Source organism: Schistocerca americana, chromosome 1 (genome assembly GCF_021461395.2).
Source record: "Schistocerca americana isolate TAMUIC-IGC-003095 chromosome 1, iqSchAmer2.1, whole genome shotgun sequence".
Taxonomy (NCBI): domain Eukaryota; kingdom Metazoa; phylum Arthropoda; class Insecta; order Orthoptera; family Acrididae; genus Schistocerca; species Schistocerca americana.
In genome coordinates this window covers 351442354-351458532 of record NC_060119.1, presented here as the reverse complement: position 1 = coordinate 351458532, position 16179 = coordinate 351442354, and the positions used below count along the sequence as shown (strand labels likewise).

The 16179-nt window shown below is 42.6% G+C and overlaps 1 protein-coding gene across 2 annotated transcripts in view; it reads right to left on the bottom strand.

Moving 5' to 3' along the window:
• LOC124599613 (FGGY carbohydrate kinase domain-containing protein) overlaps positions 1 to 16179 on the bottom strand; it is a 147049-nt gene that overhangs the window by 66080 nt on the left and 64790 nt on the right. For both annotated transcript variants that reach the window (XM_047136091.1, XM_047136092.1), the window contains exon 6: positions 1740 to 1947. In XM_047136091.1, coding sequence (XP_046992047.1) covers positions 1740 to 1947 — 208 coding nt within the window. The remainder of the gene's footprint in view (positions 1 to 1739; positions 1948 to 16179) is intronic.

The following is a 16179-nucleotide window of genomic DNA, read 5'->3' as shown; positions in this document are numbered from 1 at the left end:
ACGATGGTTTTATAATAAAATTGGACGAAAATGACTATGACATGGACTTCATTTACAATGCTGATGAAATTGGATCAAATTGGAAATCATTACCATCAAAATTGTTAGCTTCTTGGTGAGTAAGTTCATGACATAAAATGCATGAACAGCAAGTAATAATATTAGTTTGCGCAAATGCTGCCGAGAACCATTAAATGCCTTCACTTATCACCGTAAAATCAAAAACCGCACATGCTTCAAAAATATCAGGGTGCCTTAAATTTACAAAAGCCAAAAAAGCTCATGGATGAACACTGAAACATTCATTGATTGGTATGACAACACTTTTATCCATGAAGTAAAAACGAAAATAATAACAATAATAAATAAATAAAACAAAATTGCTTGAACAAGGAAAGGTCTTACTTTCACTGGACAATGCACCAACTGCTGAACTGTTGGGATACAGAATGTTTTCCATAAAATTTTGGCTCCCAATTTGTCATAGATTGAAGTGTTATTTAAACACTAAAATGATGTAATAGACAACAACTTTTATGTAGATTGCTATCTGTTGTTGAAGATAGTGTAGAAGTCCATTTGCCATTTTTCAAGCTAATGAATTTGAAGGAGTGTTGTTACAGGATTGAGATGCGCGAGCTTTGATTAAATGGAAGACTCTGATCAAATGCCTGGAACAGAATACTAAAACAGAAACACGAAAACTCAATAATGATATGTATGATTTGGTTTTGGAGGATATAAATGAGCTAATGACAAACATACTAATATACCAGAAATGAAATGCCAATGTTATGAAAGAGCAGCTCACTTTTAACAGTAACAATAAAGGTTTTTAGATCATGTCAGATGACAAAATTGTAGAAAACATACTGCAGGCAGACAAACAGCAGGAAGTGCAAAAAGGTGAAACAGAAGAAAACATAAATGTATAAAATGATGCAGACCATCTCACGCAGAAGCATCTCAGACCCTGGAAATAGCTGTCACATGGTTCAAAAAACAGTGGGTGATAACAAATATCTTAAAAAATTAAACTCCAGTGACTGTCTTGTGTGGTTTTTGTCAGGTATTTCATGATTAAGGTTGAAGTATCTTAGTAATTTTAAGAAAATATATATGTATATACAAAAATATGTCTTCAGTCTCTTAATAAAAATTGATTTGTGTTGATTTTAATAAGTTTAAATTGTTTTTTATTGTTTTGAATAAACACCTAGCACCATGGATTAACACTAGAAAGATAACCATATGACGGCATACAGGTGGTGTAGGTTATCTTTCTAGAGTTAATATTACAAAAATCTCTTTTCTTCATACATTTCATTACATAAATTTTTCATTATCTGAATGACCTACAACAACAATTAGGCCAGGTAATTGTGTCTCCCTTGTAACTGAACTTCCCACTGACATGTATCAGAATATGACAATAATATCAAATAGGAAATACTTTCCTGGTGTCCTACAATATATTTTTTATGTTAAAAATGTTCAAGACCAAGTAAATAACATTTTTTTTCTGAATATCAGGAACATTTATCATTGAAAAAATTCTGAGTTTATAGTAATTGTTTCCAGTTACTGCTGAGCACATTCAACAACAGACTCTTTCGTCATTCGAATCCTCAACATTTTTGAGTATTAGTCTGTATTTATTTTGAAGATTAAATGACATATTCTAAAGACAGTATATGCAATTTACATCAAATTATTAAGGGTAAAAAAATGACACTCACATTGTCTCTCCAATTTTCTCTTTGATAGCATCTGTGGCCGGGTGTGTGTCAATAATGTGATCAATAAGTTTTCCAGTTGCACTCTGTCCCCCTTCATTCAACCACAGTCCAGGCACCATGGCACTGAAATATGGGCCCCAAACACCAGGAACGAAGTAGGGTAATTTGCTGACAGCCATGTGGCAAGTTGAAGTACCACAAATCAGACCTACATGTAAGAGAAAATGGTCAATTTTTACACATAGGAGAGATGTTTCAATATCTATCTTCACAATCATGCAAAGCACAGGATTACTGAAAAAAATTAATAGATTATTCACAGTTAAAGGTGCAACACCATGAAAGTAGCATGCAACAAATATCAAAGTAGCATGAACTGAACCCCATGTTTGTATTGCAAATGATTAGCATTTCAGTGAAACCTCAGAAATTCAGTAGGAGTAACACCATCTACATTCTGTGTATAAGGAAAGATGATTCAGTGGATTTCTCATTCAGAACTTGCATTTGAATGTTAGCTGTTTGAGAGATAATGATGTTATGCCTTGTGTAAGAAAAGGAAATGTCTGAAAGTGGCAGGACTGTGACCAAGTGAGAATGAGGTTTATCATTCTACGATATTGCTGCACATGTTCGTTGGGATCCCATGACTGTCATGCGAATATGGAATTTATGATTTCTGGAGGGTCATAATTAATACCACACAGGATCTCAGCAGCCTCATGCAACTAGCACCCAAGAGGACAGACACACTATTTACTCACTAAACCATACAGGATAATAGTCATGTCATATACCTTCAGTCAGAGAAGGGGGCAGACTGCAGCAAGACATGAACTGAAACAGGCAGAGAAACAATGTCTGGAGAGCTATGGACTACCTGCATGGACTGGTGACCATTGTTGCACTATCCACTGAGACAGCAACAGAGAGAGTCTGGCAGACACTGGTGATTCCAATGACAGGGCCGAATACATGTGGCATGATATCACATTTCCACATGAGCCCCAATTCTACTTACTGCACTAATCTGTGTATGGAGTCTCTGAAGAGAATGAATGATGCCAGATTGTATTTGTCTTTATCATGTGGCTCTAGCACCTTGCTCACATAGCCAGTAATTTGGACAACAGCTGTTAAATTTCTGATATTTCACAGTCAGTGGCTGTATCCTATCTTCAAAGTCTCCATGATGTTACCTTTCAACAAGATAACACAAGACCACATGTTGCTCAAGTTGTCCTGTCATACCTCAGTACAGATGCTGTTTGACTGTTGCCCTGCTCAACATATTATCCAGGTCTCTCACCCACTGAAAACATATGGTAATGAGTTGCCAAGAGCCTGGCATACCACCAATCACCAGCTGCTATGACTGATTAACTCTAGCATAGCACAGCAGCAGCATGGAATGACACAACTGTATATGTCAGATAAGCTCTGTTCAAACTCACTGCTCTGCTGGGTTAGAGGCACTGTTGTTGCCTGAGATGGAATGTCTGTGTACCAGATTTCCCATCCAATTTACCTCCAAAAATGTAGTTATTTAATATGTATTCTGTATATGCACAATAAATAGAATTTTATTATTTGCTGTCCTCTCTGGTGTTACCAATATCATATATGAGGATCTTTCACATTTTTCTACATAGTGCTGCAAGTTGTGCTTCATGCTGTGTGGCATAATGGTTAACATCACTGGCAGGCATTCTGCAGGTCACCAGTTCAAACCCAGCCACCAGCAATTATTTATTAGTCTTCTCCACTTCTGCAAGATTTTCCAAATTTCCTAAGCTTGTAATGTTTGTATATTCTGGAATATTCTATGTTTAACTAGAAGCACTCTCCATCCAAGAGTTCAGTTCTATTCTGACTATATGATGGTGGTCATAACAAATGTCCTTTCTGCAGTAGCCACCAGAAAGATCGCGGGAGGTGCACATCGGCACGACACGTGACGGACAGTAGTTGCCGCAAGTAAAGTTCCGCCCACCAGAGGGCACGAGAGAATTCGGCCACACCCTCTGCTGGTGGAAGCAGCACGGGCCATGCCTAGCCAGTTCACATCGGGCATGCCTAGCAGACAGTTCCCGGTCTACACTAGGTGAAGTGCGACGGAAACGGACTTGTGTTACTACGCTTTCAGTGCCCACTGTTGTACTTCACTGATAACCTTCCTTTCAAATTTTGACTTGGTTGCAATTACGGCATGACACTGTTTAATGGAGTTGCCAGAAACTTCAAGATACCTACATCACTTTGGCTCCAATTAGGTAGCAAAAGCCATGGCCTACAGAAACAGCACATCATTCCCAAGGTTTGTATATTCAAAAAACAAATGAATTCCAAAACAGCAACAAGGCAGCTTCACATCAGGCTTCGATAAGTGTTTTCTGGAGACACCAGTCAGAACCTGACAAAATGGCTGAAAGCATTTAACTGAGTCCCCAAATACAATAAGTGGCATGATTTGATGTGTTTGGCAAATGTGTAGTTTCACTTAACAGCACAGTGGCTTGAGAGCAATGAAGAGAAGCTCAACAGCTGAGATAAATTCTAGGCCAAACTGAAGAGAACATTTGGCAACAGTCACCAGTAAGCCTGCTTAATGGAAGAACAACTGAAGAACAGGACCAAAGATCACGGAGAAACAACACAATTCTACATACAGAATGTTTTGTAACTATTCCACTATATGAATCTGAATAAGACAGATGATTGGTTGGTTGACTGGGGTTGAAGGGACCAAACAGCAAGGTCATCAGTCCCTTGTTTCAAGGGTGGCCCATTCGGATGGATTGACATCTCCGAAGAGTCATGACGACAAAAGGTAAAAGGCTAAAAAATGTAAAAGTGCAGTCATGTTGTCAATGGTGAAAACGAAAGGAGGGAAGTCAGCTAGTGGGCAGCCCCAAGGCTATGCTAGAGGCAGGAAATATCCCAACTCTGATGCAGTACAGGCAAGACCACCTGCTATTCAAAAATGTTCAACCACTAGAATGTAAAAATGCATATTGTAAAAGGAGACTAACCAAATCTAAAAAGTGATAAAAACAGAGTAAAAGGGAGAGAAAAGAGGATCTTGGCCAGGGAGGGGAGTCAGGAATCTCCGAACAACAGCTTACAGTGGGAGACACCCCAACCCTCACCGCCCTGCCCATACTCCAGAGGGAGATTTTAAACCCTTGAACTGAAAATAAAAACTACTTTCACGGAGGAAACAGAGAACCATCTGGGAATCTTCTGCCAATATTAAAGGTAAAGTGTGGGGAAGTCCATACTTAGTACGTAGAGCCAAAAGAAGGGGGCATTCCACCAAAATGTGGGCTACTGACTGGAAAGCCCAACAACCACAAAAGGGGGTGGCTCATTACACAAAAGAAAGCCATGGTCAGCCTGGTACGGCTGATGCGGAGACGACACAGGGTGGTCAAGTCCTTTCGAGAGAGGCGGAAGGAAGAATGCCACAGGACAGGTGTCACCTTAATCGGATGAAGTTTATTAGACATGGAGGTAGCCTCCCAAGAGCTGGCCCATGATTGAGCAAAGTGGGATTTGATACGAAGCCGTAAATCCACTGCAGGAGGGGTTACAGGGAAGGGGGGGTAAGTGACTGCTCCCCCAGTCAAATGGTCAGCAAGCTCATTACCTGGGATACTCACATGGCCAGGGGCCCAAAGGAAGTCAACAGAACAAGCAGCATGAAGAAGATCAGTGAGACGGTCATGGATGGCCGAGACCAAGGGATGACTGGAAAAACACTGGTCAATAGCACTGAAGGCCACTCATTGAGCCCATAAATAACAAAACGTGACTGAGTTGGGACTATTTAATAAAGGCAAGGGCCTAGGAAATTGCTATCAATTCCGCAGTAAACACCCCACATGCAGTTGGCAGGAGATGATTTTCCATGCCAACAAAGGACATGAAGGCATATCCCACATGCTGAGCGGATTTAGAGCCATTGGTGTAAGAAACAACAGCATCCCAAAACTCCCGTAAAATTCAGCAGAAAAAACAACGGAATACCATCAGGGAAACGGAATCTTTTGGACCTCGGTGGAGATCCACCCAAATCCAGGACCGAGGAAGTAACTGGAGGGGGGGGGGGGGGTGCAGTTGAGGAGGAAAAGTGGGAGACAGGGCAAAGAAGGAAGCTAAAAATCACAGCGAAGAGACGCAAGGTGGAGCCCAACCAGTAAACCCACCCAAGGGCAGGAATCAGGTGGATGGCATCCTTGGTCTGGGAACAGGATAGAATAGGAAGGATGAATGGGAGAGGAATGGACACTGATTGCATAAGAAACCAGAAGCTGGGACCGACGAACAGAATGGGAGGGGGGATCCTAGCTTCAACCAGGAGGCTATCAACAGAGCTAGTAGGGAAGGCACCACTGGCCAAATGGATACCATGATGGTGGACCGGATCCAGGAGGCGCAGTGCAGAAGGAGCAGCCAAATCATAAACTTGACAACCATAGTCGAAGCGAGACAGCACTAAAGCCCGATAAAAGAGGAGAAGAGTGGAACGATCCGCATCCCAAGAGGTGTGGGCAAGGAAGCAAAGGACATTGAGTTTACGGAAACATCCTATCTTCAGAAGTCTGATATGAGGCAGCCAAGTGAGCTTGTTGTTGGAAAGAAGACACAGGAAATGAAACTGTGGGACAACAGGTAATCGTTGTGCATTGAGGTAGAGCTCCGGATCAGGGTGGACCGGTATGATGACAAAAGTGGACCACCCACGGTTTTAAAGGAGAGAACTGAAACCTGAGGGAAGAAACAAAGCATTCCCAACACACCTGTTTGTTTCATTTGATTAAGTAGAGGGCTTTGGCGCGAAGGCATGTAAAGGTAATAAGATTGGCAGTGAATGGGTGCCTCTTAAGGTGTTGCAAAGCTTGACGGCAATCATGGATGGCAATGGCAATGGCCGTACTCCACCACAGGACTTGCCGGCCATGAAATGGCCCAAATGGGAATGGGATTGCAAGGCTAGCAGTGCGAACAATTGCATCAGACATGTCATGTACGACGTCATCAATACAACCCAACAAAGAGGGAGAAAAAACAACCTGTGCAGTATATAGAGGCCAACTGGCACATTGGAAAGACCAACAAGGTAACCTGTCCATCGGGGAGTGGGAAGGGAGTGACAGAATCAACAAAGGTCATCGTGTGGCAACCAGTGTAATGAAGGGAGGAGGGAGGGAGAAGAAAGAGAAAGATCAATGGCAGAAAAGGTACCATGACTGGCGCTGAAATGGGTAAGGGAGCCATCATTATGACAGCACAAGTCGTGGTCTGCAAGAAACTGGTCTATGAGAAGATCCCGACTAGATGGAAATGCACTGCCCCACAAGGGATGATGAGCATTAAAATCCCTGAGAAGGAGGAAGGAAGGAGGAAGCTGTTGAAGAAGGGCAGTTAAGGCTGCAGGTGTAAGAGTCCTGTCAGGAGGGAGATAAGGATTGCAAACTGTGTAGCAATGTCTGTATGGACCAACATACAAATGCTACCAGAGGCCCGCAGACGGCCGACCCGATTTCGACAGTAAGCACGAAATTCACAGAGGGTTGATATGTGATCATCAGTAAAATGAGATTCCTGTAGAACCACACAAGCTTCAGAGTAAAACGAAATAAGGGATTTCAACTCCGGAAGGTGATATTAATATCCATTACAATTCCATTGGATAACCACAGAATGATGATTCAAACGGGGGGTTAACAGGCTAAAGTCAGTCATGCCACCAGGTCACCATCCATCACCGACAAGGAGGGGGCGACATCCATGAACAGCAGGTCAGAGTCAGGTTGCAAAGGTGGGGACGGGACCTCTGTTTCTTCTTCTTTCCTGTTTGAGATCGAGGAGAGCTGTGCTGCAAAAGGGAGTCAGCAGCAGAAAGATCTGGAAAAGAAAGAGAGCGGGCGACCTGGGAGCCCACAGGCCGTGGTTCTTGTGGCAGCAGACCATGGGCCTGGAAGGCACCAGGAAGCGGGGGGGGGGGGGGGGGGGGGGTCCTGGGAGGGGCACTCTTGACCGGCAGATGCCACTTCTCCAGCTAGGGAGGGGGAGCAACGCCCAGACAGAAGGGCGTGGGAACTGTAGGGGAGGGGGGAGAAGAGGGGTTCGGAACTGGGGTAAGGAAGGGGGAGGAAGGGGTGAAGATGTAACTAAAGCATAACTAGACGTCACTGACACAGGATGAAGATGTGCATAATTCTTACGAGCCTAACTGTAGGTTAGATGATCAAGGGACTTATACTCCTGTATCTTCTTTTCCTTCTTATAAGCCGGGCAATCCGGTGAACGTGGAGAATGATTGCCATGACAATTAACACACATAGGAGGGGGGACACAGGAACTCCCCTCATGGAGTGGACATCCACAGTCACCACAGAGAGGGGTCTGCAAACAGTGGGAAGACATGTGTCCAAAACGCAAGCACTTAAAACATCTCATAGGTGGTGGGATGTACGGCTTCATGTCACATAGATAAACCATAATCTTGACCTTCTCAGGGAGGGTATCCCCTTCAAAGGCCAGGATAAAGGCACCAGTATCAATGCGATTGTTCTTCGGGCCCTTCTGAACACGCCAAATGAAGTGAACACCCTGCCGTCCTAGATTGTCCCGAAGTTCCTTATCACAGGCATGAAGGGCCGCAGACTGGGCAGCTGAAGCAGTTTTGATCAACAACGAACCTGACTGCAGCTTGCTCAGAGAGTCCACTTCGCCAAACTTGTCTTCAATGTGTACCACAAAAAATAAGGTTTGGTATTGGTGAAAGTATCCCCACCAGTCCAGGTGCAAACCAGATAGTGGGGGAAAGGTTTTGCCCCTAGCCGACGAGCCTGACCCTCCTCCCAGGAGGTAGCCATGGAAGGGAAGGCCAAAGGGGGAGAAGAAGCAGCACTAAAAGAATCATTTCCATTCAAAGTGGTGGCCGTAGAAGAATGGCCAGAGTTCTGGACCCATATGCGTTTTATTTACATAGTGTTTGCTCTGATACGACCAACTCTGATCAGGGGCTCTCCCCACGGGCACCACCCAGCCACAGCACAGGCCATCTGGCACAGCGGCGATTGCTGGGAGTTCCAATGATCCAGGATGACAAGCAACCACTCCTAGGCTTACAGGTATCAGAAGTGTGATCCCTGTGTTTTCAGGAGCTCAACCAAAAGGGTACATAGTGACCCCACCACATGGGCCGGCTACCGTGCTGGCTATGGACCCTAGCATCAGACAATGATGTGAAGGAAAAGATGGAAGGAACTAGGAGGGCACACGCCAGAGACACTAGGTAAGGTGCTCTTCCCCAAATCGCTCACACTACGGAATAGAAATTTAGTAATGGAGGTCAAACCCTAGAAGGAGACCAGAGAATCCCAAAAGGATGAGGTAATTACTCAACAACATCAAATCGCAAAGCCAACATAACAAGGATAGCGAGGCCAACATAAACAATGACACCAAGAGAGAGAGAGTAGAGGGTGGAGGGGAAGGAGCAAGGACAGGAAAGGAGGGGAAGGGAAAGGAAATGCAGCCCGGGAAAGAAGGAAGGCTGCAATAGCTCAGGGACCCGTGCTCACCACACACATACCCATGAAAGGAAGTGAGCCCCCTGAGGGGGAATATGACAGAAGCTGGCAAAATCTCACACTTGATGAAAGCAGTTGCAGAAGACATGTATCAAGCTCTTCTGCTAAAGGATGTCACAACAGTAAAGGAATTCATCACGTGGTGTCATGATATTGAGGAAATGCAACAGAAACAAGTTGAATGAAAGAAGTACAACTGACTCCAGAATGTGGTCTCTATGGCAGTTGTGGAATACAGTTGCAACTTTGCCTCTCTCATACACCATGTAGTGAGAGAAAAGATACAGCAGTTTATGACAGCCAGAAATGTCATACCAAGAACACAAGAGATAGCATCCAAGAATGTCAACTCTACACATCTGGAGGTAATAGATAATATAGAAGAAGAGCTGTACTGATCTTTAGCACCCTCTCTACCTCCAGTCAAAAGTGCCATGAAGAATGGACTATCAACTTAGGCTTACACCACACCCATTAACTGACCACCCAGCTTCCAACCAATGGAGGTACCACTGTCACCAACACCAAGTATAATGCACTGCAAATGAATTTGTAGGACAAAGGACAACACACAGGTAATTTTCCACTGTGGACACCCTGGACACGTTGTACACTATCACAGAGAAAAAATACAAATGGTTGATAGCTATTATGCTGCCATAAGAACCCTATTCACACATTTCAACTGCAAATGATTATATTTGACTTCTTGTACAAGGCCCAATGCTGTATCCCAGACGAGATCACTTCACAACATGCCATACCTGTTCCCCATTGCCATACAGACGTATAAGCCATCCACCTACCCACTGAATTCAGGAACACTACATGAGGCAATCATCCATGGAGGCGAGGCCACCACAGATAAAAACCCTCCACGGAAGACAGTTACCAAGATGTTGGGAAATCTCATTAAGAACCTTTCCAGACACTAGTCAACTCGGAGTTCTTTCTCTGTAATTTTAAATGCTCAACATCACCAGGTAAAGAAGACTGTGTTCTGTTGTATGATAGTGATTATGCTGAAGATCACACAGAAAATACATCCAGCCAACATGAAAATGTATTGCAAGCATAACTACCAATGACAGAAAACATACCTTCGAGTTTATTGTTTTAACAGAATGTAGTCATGATCTTATTCTCAGATGGGGCTTCTTGCAGGTATTGCAAGCAGTCATAAGAGTTTGGATCATCAGAGCTCCAGATTGACAAAGTATTCCAACAATCACAAATAACAAAGATTACTCTGAGCAGCTGTTTATCACTGAAGATGTCTTTACTCACTGCCATCAATTAGATGAGTTCTAGTCACCAATCTAGATGCTCAGTTAAACTGTGATGCTTTTGTCAATTGTAAAAAGCTTCTCAGCCTCACAAAAGAAACCACTAATAATCATACGCATTACAGGTGGTCAATGACAATTTTGGGTCAGTCACAACTCATATGTAGAGGTAGGAATAGCCAAACCAGTCCAGGATGGGCAGCTCAGAGTCCTTGATTAAGAACTATGCTCTAATATAGATGATACAGTGGAGAAAGTTACTATTGATCTGATCCGATCCGATCCGATCTGACCATGGGAAAATGTCCACAAGTGTTATCCATTCTTCCCCAGTTTTCAGATGCCTTCAAATCCAGAGTGGAGAAAAGTTAGACCAAGCAGCAAATGGTGAAAAACCATGTCAATACTGAAGAGCATCTACCAGTTAGTCAGTGCATATATAGGATGTCACTAGTTGAATGACACATAATTTGGGAGGAAGTGGAGCACATAACACAAGATGACATCATTATACCTTCAAGGAATTCTTGGTCATGGCACATGGCATTTGTGTGTCGACTACTGATGATTGAACAAACTCACAAAAGAAGTGTCTTCCCATTGCTGTGAATTGCTAACACACTAGAGTGTTTGAAAGGAATGAGGTATTTCTCAACTATGGAAAAGTGAACAGGCTATTGCTAAATCCAGGTTGATAGGGCTCTTCAGTAAAAGCCTGCCTTCATAACACCCAACCTCTGTGAGTTCAGAGGTATGTGATTCTGACAGTAATGCTCCAATCACCTTTGAGTGCATGATGGACAATCTGCTTTAATACATTAAGTGGAAAACATGTCCCAGTTATATGAAGGAGAGTGTCATTTTTTCTAAGTCACTTGAAGAACATATAAGCCACCTGACAACCAAGTTGATGTGTGTTCAGACTGCGGACCTCAACCTGAATTCTAAAATGTGCCTCTTCATTGACCAAAATAAGCCTTTACACACCTAGTTAATGGCAATGGAGTCCATCCTCATCCAGAGAAAATAAGAGCAGTAACAGATTATGTGACTCTTCAGCACATTTGTAATGTGAAAAATTTTCTCAGAATGTGCTCATACTACCTGTGACCCACAAAGGATTTCTGTACCGAGGCACTTCCCCTGCAAGAATCATTGCATGGATATACCAAATTCTCCTGGAATGGTACACAAGAAAGATCTTTCCATGTTGTTAAGGAGACACTAACATCTCTTGCCCTAGCAATGTATTATGAGAATGTCAAGACAGAAGTTCACACCAAATGCTAGCAGTTATAGGACAGGTCCTATTTTAGAACAAATTCAGGAAGGTACTGAAAATGTGACTAATTGTGCTTCCAGAGCACTCTACAACTGAGAAAGAGTGCCTTGCAGATATTTGTATCAGCAACAAGTTCTGGCTGTATTTATTTGGCAAACTGTTCACTGTTATGACAGACTGTCATTTTCTATGCAGGCTGGTTAGTTTGAAGGATCCGTCAGGTCGACTGGTGAGATGAGCACTGAGGCTTTGGAAGTGTGACATGATAGTGTTATACAAAATCAGATGCTAACCCAAGGATGTTGACTGCCTTTCAATGAATCCTTTGGTGGATGACAGCTGCATGGATGAAATCTCAGTTGCTGCTGCACTGAAAGGCATTGCTGCTGAGCAGAGGGAAGATCTAGCATTGCTGAAAGATATAGAAGTCTTGATGAATGGAAAGCCAAACCAAAAGAGAAATCCAATTAATAAATGGAACATTCCATAAGATGAACAATGATCTGATGGGGCAGAAATGAGTGCTCACCATCCAAGCTCATCTACAGCCAGCTATATTGAAGCTTTTCCATGATGTTCCACCATCTGGTTACCTGGGATTCATTAATAATCTTGACAGAATCATATACATATATCATTGGCCAAATCTCTACCAATATGTTAAGGACACTATGTGAGCCACTGTAATGAATGCAAGTGACAGATCCACTAACCACAATTACCTCCTGATTATCTGGTGCCAATTCTGCCTACAGCAGCATTATTTCACTAAATTGTAATTGACCGCTTAGCGAGATCTTAAAGAAAAAAGCAAGAACTGATGGACAATAATCCGCACTGACTATCTCACAAGTTATGCTGTCATCAAAGATGTGCTGACTGCTGAAAATCCAGACACTGCACTTGTAGAAGACACCATTTTGAAACATAACAATATTATGAAAAGGATAGTTGCTACTCACCATATAGTAGAGATGCTGAGTTGCCACTGACAAATGATGGCCAAGAAACAGCTGGAACACCCTGCTGCTGAGAATGCCGCCCAACATGACATTCTTCATTTCAATGACTGCTTCACAGCCTGTGCCATGTGGATCCTTCCCACCAACACCAGATTTTCTGAACTGTGCAGATGGGAACTCTCCCTGTAATATAACGTACTTTCCCATAACCCTCCTGGCCTCAATTTTCTTTTGTCATTGATCTTACCCATCTAGACCCTTCCCTGTTCCTATTCCAGCACTACACAGCCCTCTACTTCATCAATGCAGTGCACCCAGCCTTTTTACTTCTCTCCTTCTCCTCTTCCACTACCCCCCCCCCCCCCTTTCGACCGTCCTCTGTCTAACCTCCCAACTGCACCTAGCTGCCCTACCCTCTCCCATTCCTCATCCTTGCTCACTCCACAACCAGCACTTTACCGTCCCCCACCCCTGCCTTGCTATCCCTCCCCCTCCCCACCCCATCCTCCTCCTAACCCCCACCACCTGGTTGCCTCTCTCTCTCATAATGTGCTGCTGCTCACAGTATCGCTTCAGCTACCAGAGACTGTGGTCTCGTGTGTGTGTGTGTGTGTGTGTGTGTGTGTGTGTGTGTGTGTGTGTGTGAGCGTGCACATGTGCATGCATTTTTGTTTATATGTTTTCGACAAAGGCCTTGTTAGCTGAGAGCTCACCTTCCGACAGTCTTTTTGCTGTACCTATCTGCAACTCAGCATCTCCGCTATATGGTTAGTAGTAATTATCCTTTTCATAGTACTGTTACATTCCATCCTCAACTTTTCATTTTGAAACATGGTGCACCCTGTATCATGATCTCTGATCATGTGAAACTTTTCCACTTTGATTGGATTACATTCAATCTTCATTCCATAGACCCAAAAACAAGATTATTCTCATGGGTGTGGAACATGTCTGAAAGTATAACATAAAAAACATAAAAATTTGAATATAAGACACATTTCCCTAATTGAGACTAGTATCAGAGGTGATTTCCCATTGTGACATCACACACAGCATGACAGCTGCCTACCAACCACGGATGAATGGCCTCGCAGAATGCTTCAATAAGATAATCTCTCAATATACGTTGATGTTGAAAAGAAATTCAATACAATACTGTCTGTTGTGACATTTGCATACTACACAGTGAGACACACACTAAAGACTTCACACTATTCTTTCTGATCCAAGGTCACGAGGCTGAAATAACAATGGGTAAATTGTTCCCATTTCAATAGGAAGATACTCATGATTACTATGTAAAACATCTCATAACCAGTACCAAAGGAGGAAGAAAGCTGGCTTGTATACAGACCCTGGATGCCCAGGAAAAAGATTGAGAGCACTATAACCACAAGCACTAACCAGTGAGATATAGCTCAGGGCATCTGGTATGAATTTTTATACCTATGTGAAAATTGAGACTATTGAAAATATTACTGTTGTCAGACATCAAATGTGAAGTTGAGGATTATTACCCTTCATCAAGAACACAAAAGCACAGAGACATCATCCATGTCCTCTGTCCTCTGTGTGAAGTCCTACTACAGTCAAGAGGTGCAGACAGATGATAGGGAATTCTTGTTCAAGGAAACTGAAGACCCACTCGAGGGTCATGAAGCTTTGGTGGGAGTAGCTGACCTCTGATGCCCATCACAGCGAAGAGGATGTGACAACACCACCAAAAGTGAGGATCTGACAGCACTGTCATACAGAGGATACTTGACAAGATCTAGATCCATGGTTCTGTAGTCAGATGCAATGTGAACTTCTAAAACAGTAGGTCACAGTTTCTCCAGGAAATGAAGCAATGCTACAAGCTGTGCTGCATGCAGTGTGAAGTAACAGTTAGCACCACTTGTTCGCATACTGCAGGTTTTCAGTTCCAACCACCAGCAATTATTTGTTATTTTGTATTCATAATTACTGGAAGGTTCTTGAAATTTCTTATTTTTGTAAAGTTTATATATCCTGGACTATTCAATGTTTGTATAAATAACAGCATTCTCTATCAAGCAGTTCAGCTCTAATCTGGCTGTGTGCTGATATTCATAATAAATAAGCTTTCAGTACTAAACATGATACATCACTGATAAACCTACTTTCAGATTTGAACTCAACTGTGGTTATGATGTGACAGTGCTGCTACTTGGTCCCTTCATCCAAGGAAACCATTCCAACTGCCAATACTATCCACCTGCCTTGTTACTGCTGAATGTTTGTTCTCACTTTCCTTTTTCTGTTGCCCACACATGTGCAAGACACATGGGATTAATTCACAGTTGTAAGAAGACTGTTCAATAGGTGTCCAGAGAATTCATAAGGAACATACTCAGTAAGGGGCACATGCTGCCGCCCCCCCAAACCCCTCCCCCCACTTGTCTGAAGAAAATGTTTGCTAATTCCTAACTGAACTCACATTTTGTCCTCATCAGACAGACACATGTATCAATTCAAGTCATTTTTAATAATGCCAGAACATGCAATGGATACTGACTGCTGCACCAGAGACATTTGTCATGTAATCTCTCACCTGTTTCATTATCCACATGAAACAGTCACACAAACTGTGCACTGCCACCCCAAATCCCCCCACGCACAGACCTTGGTACACTCATAGAATATATCACTGGTTAAATCTGCTGCACATGGCAGTCCATTGCCATGATAGAACAGAATTTTGGAAATGATTTTTTGGCATTCTTCCCAACTGTAGACAGATTTGCAGAGGTGTGCTTTATATCTCATTCTTCACTCATAAAGAGAAAATCAATGAGAAACAATATTTTTTTCAGTCCCAAAATAGAGTTTATACAAATTTCCCTGTTGGTGGAATAAAAAGGTATGGATTGAAGATCACAGCTTAATGTGCAGTCAGTGATGTGGTTATTAAAGACAGAACACAAGCTCTGGGTGGACTATGATGGGGAAGGAAATTGACTGTTGTTATAATAGGAATCATCATGGCAGCTGCTTTAATAAATTTTAGAAAATCCAGAGTTATAACCATTGAGTCACATTGGTCTATGTTGCTGGATGAACCTTAACTGGGATCCTCCCTATCTACTCTGAATTTAATTCTTTTTTCTTTGGCTTATAGTAATAGAGTTATGTCTAGAGAGAGGTTACAATTTGTCATAAAAATTTCTCTCCTTCTTCCACAAACTGTTTCAAATGCCACTAACAGATGCCTAAACAAATATTTATGTCTACATCACTTACGTAGCATCCACCTTGCTGACACATTATGATATGCCTACAAAATTA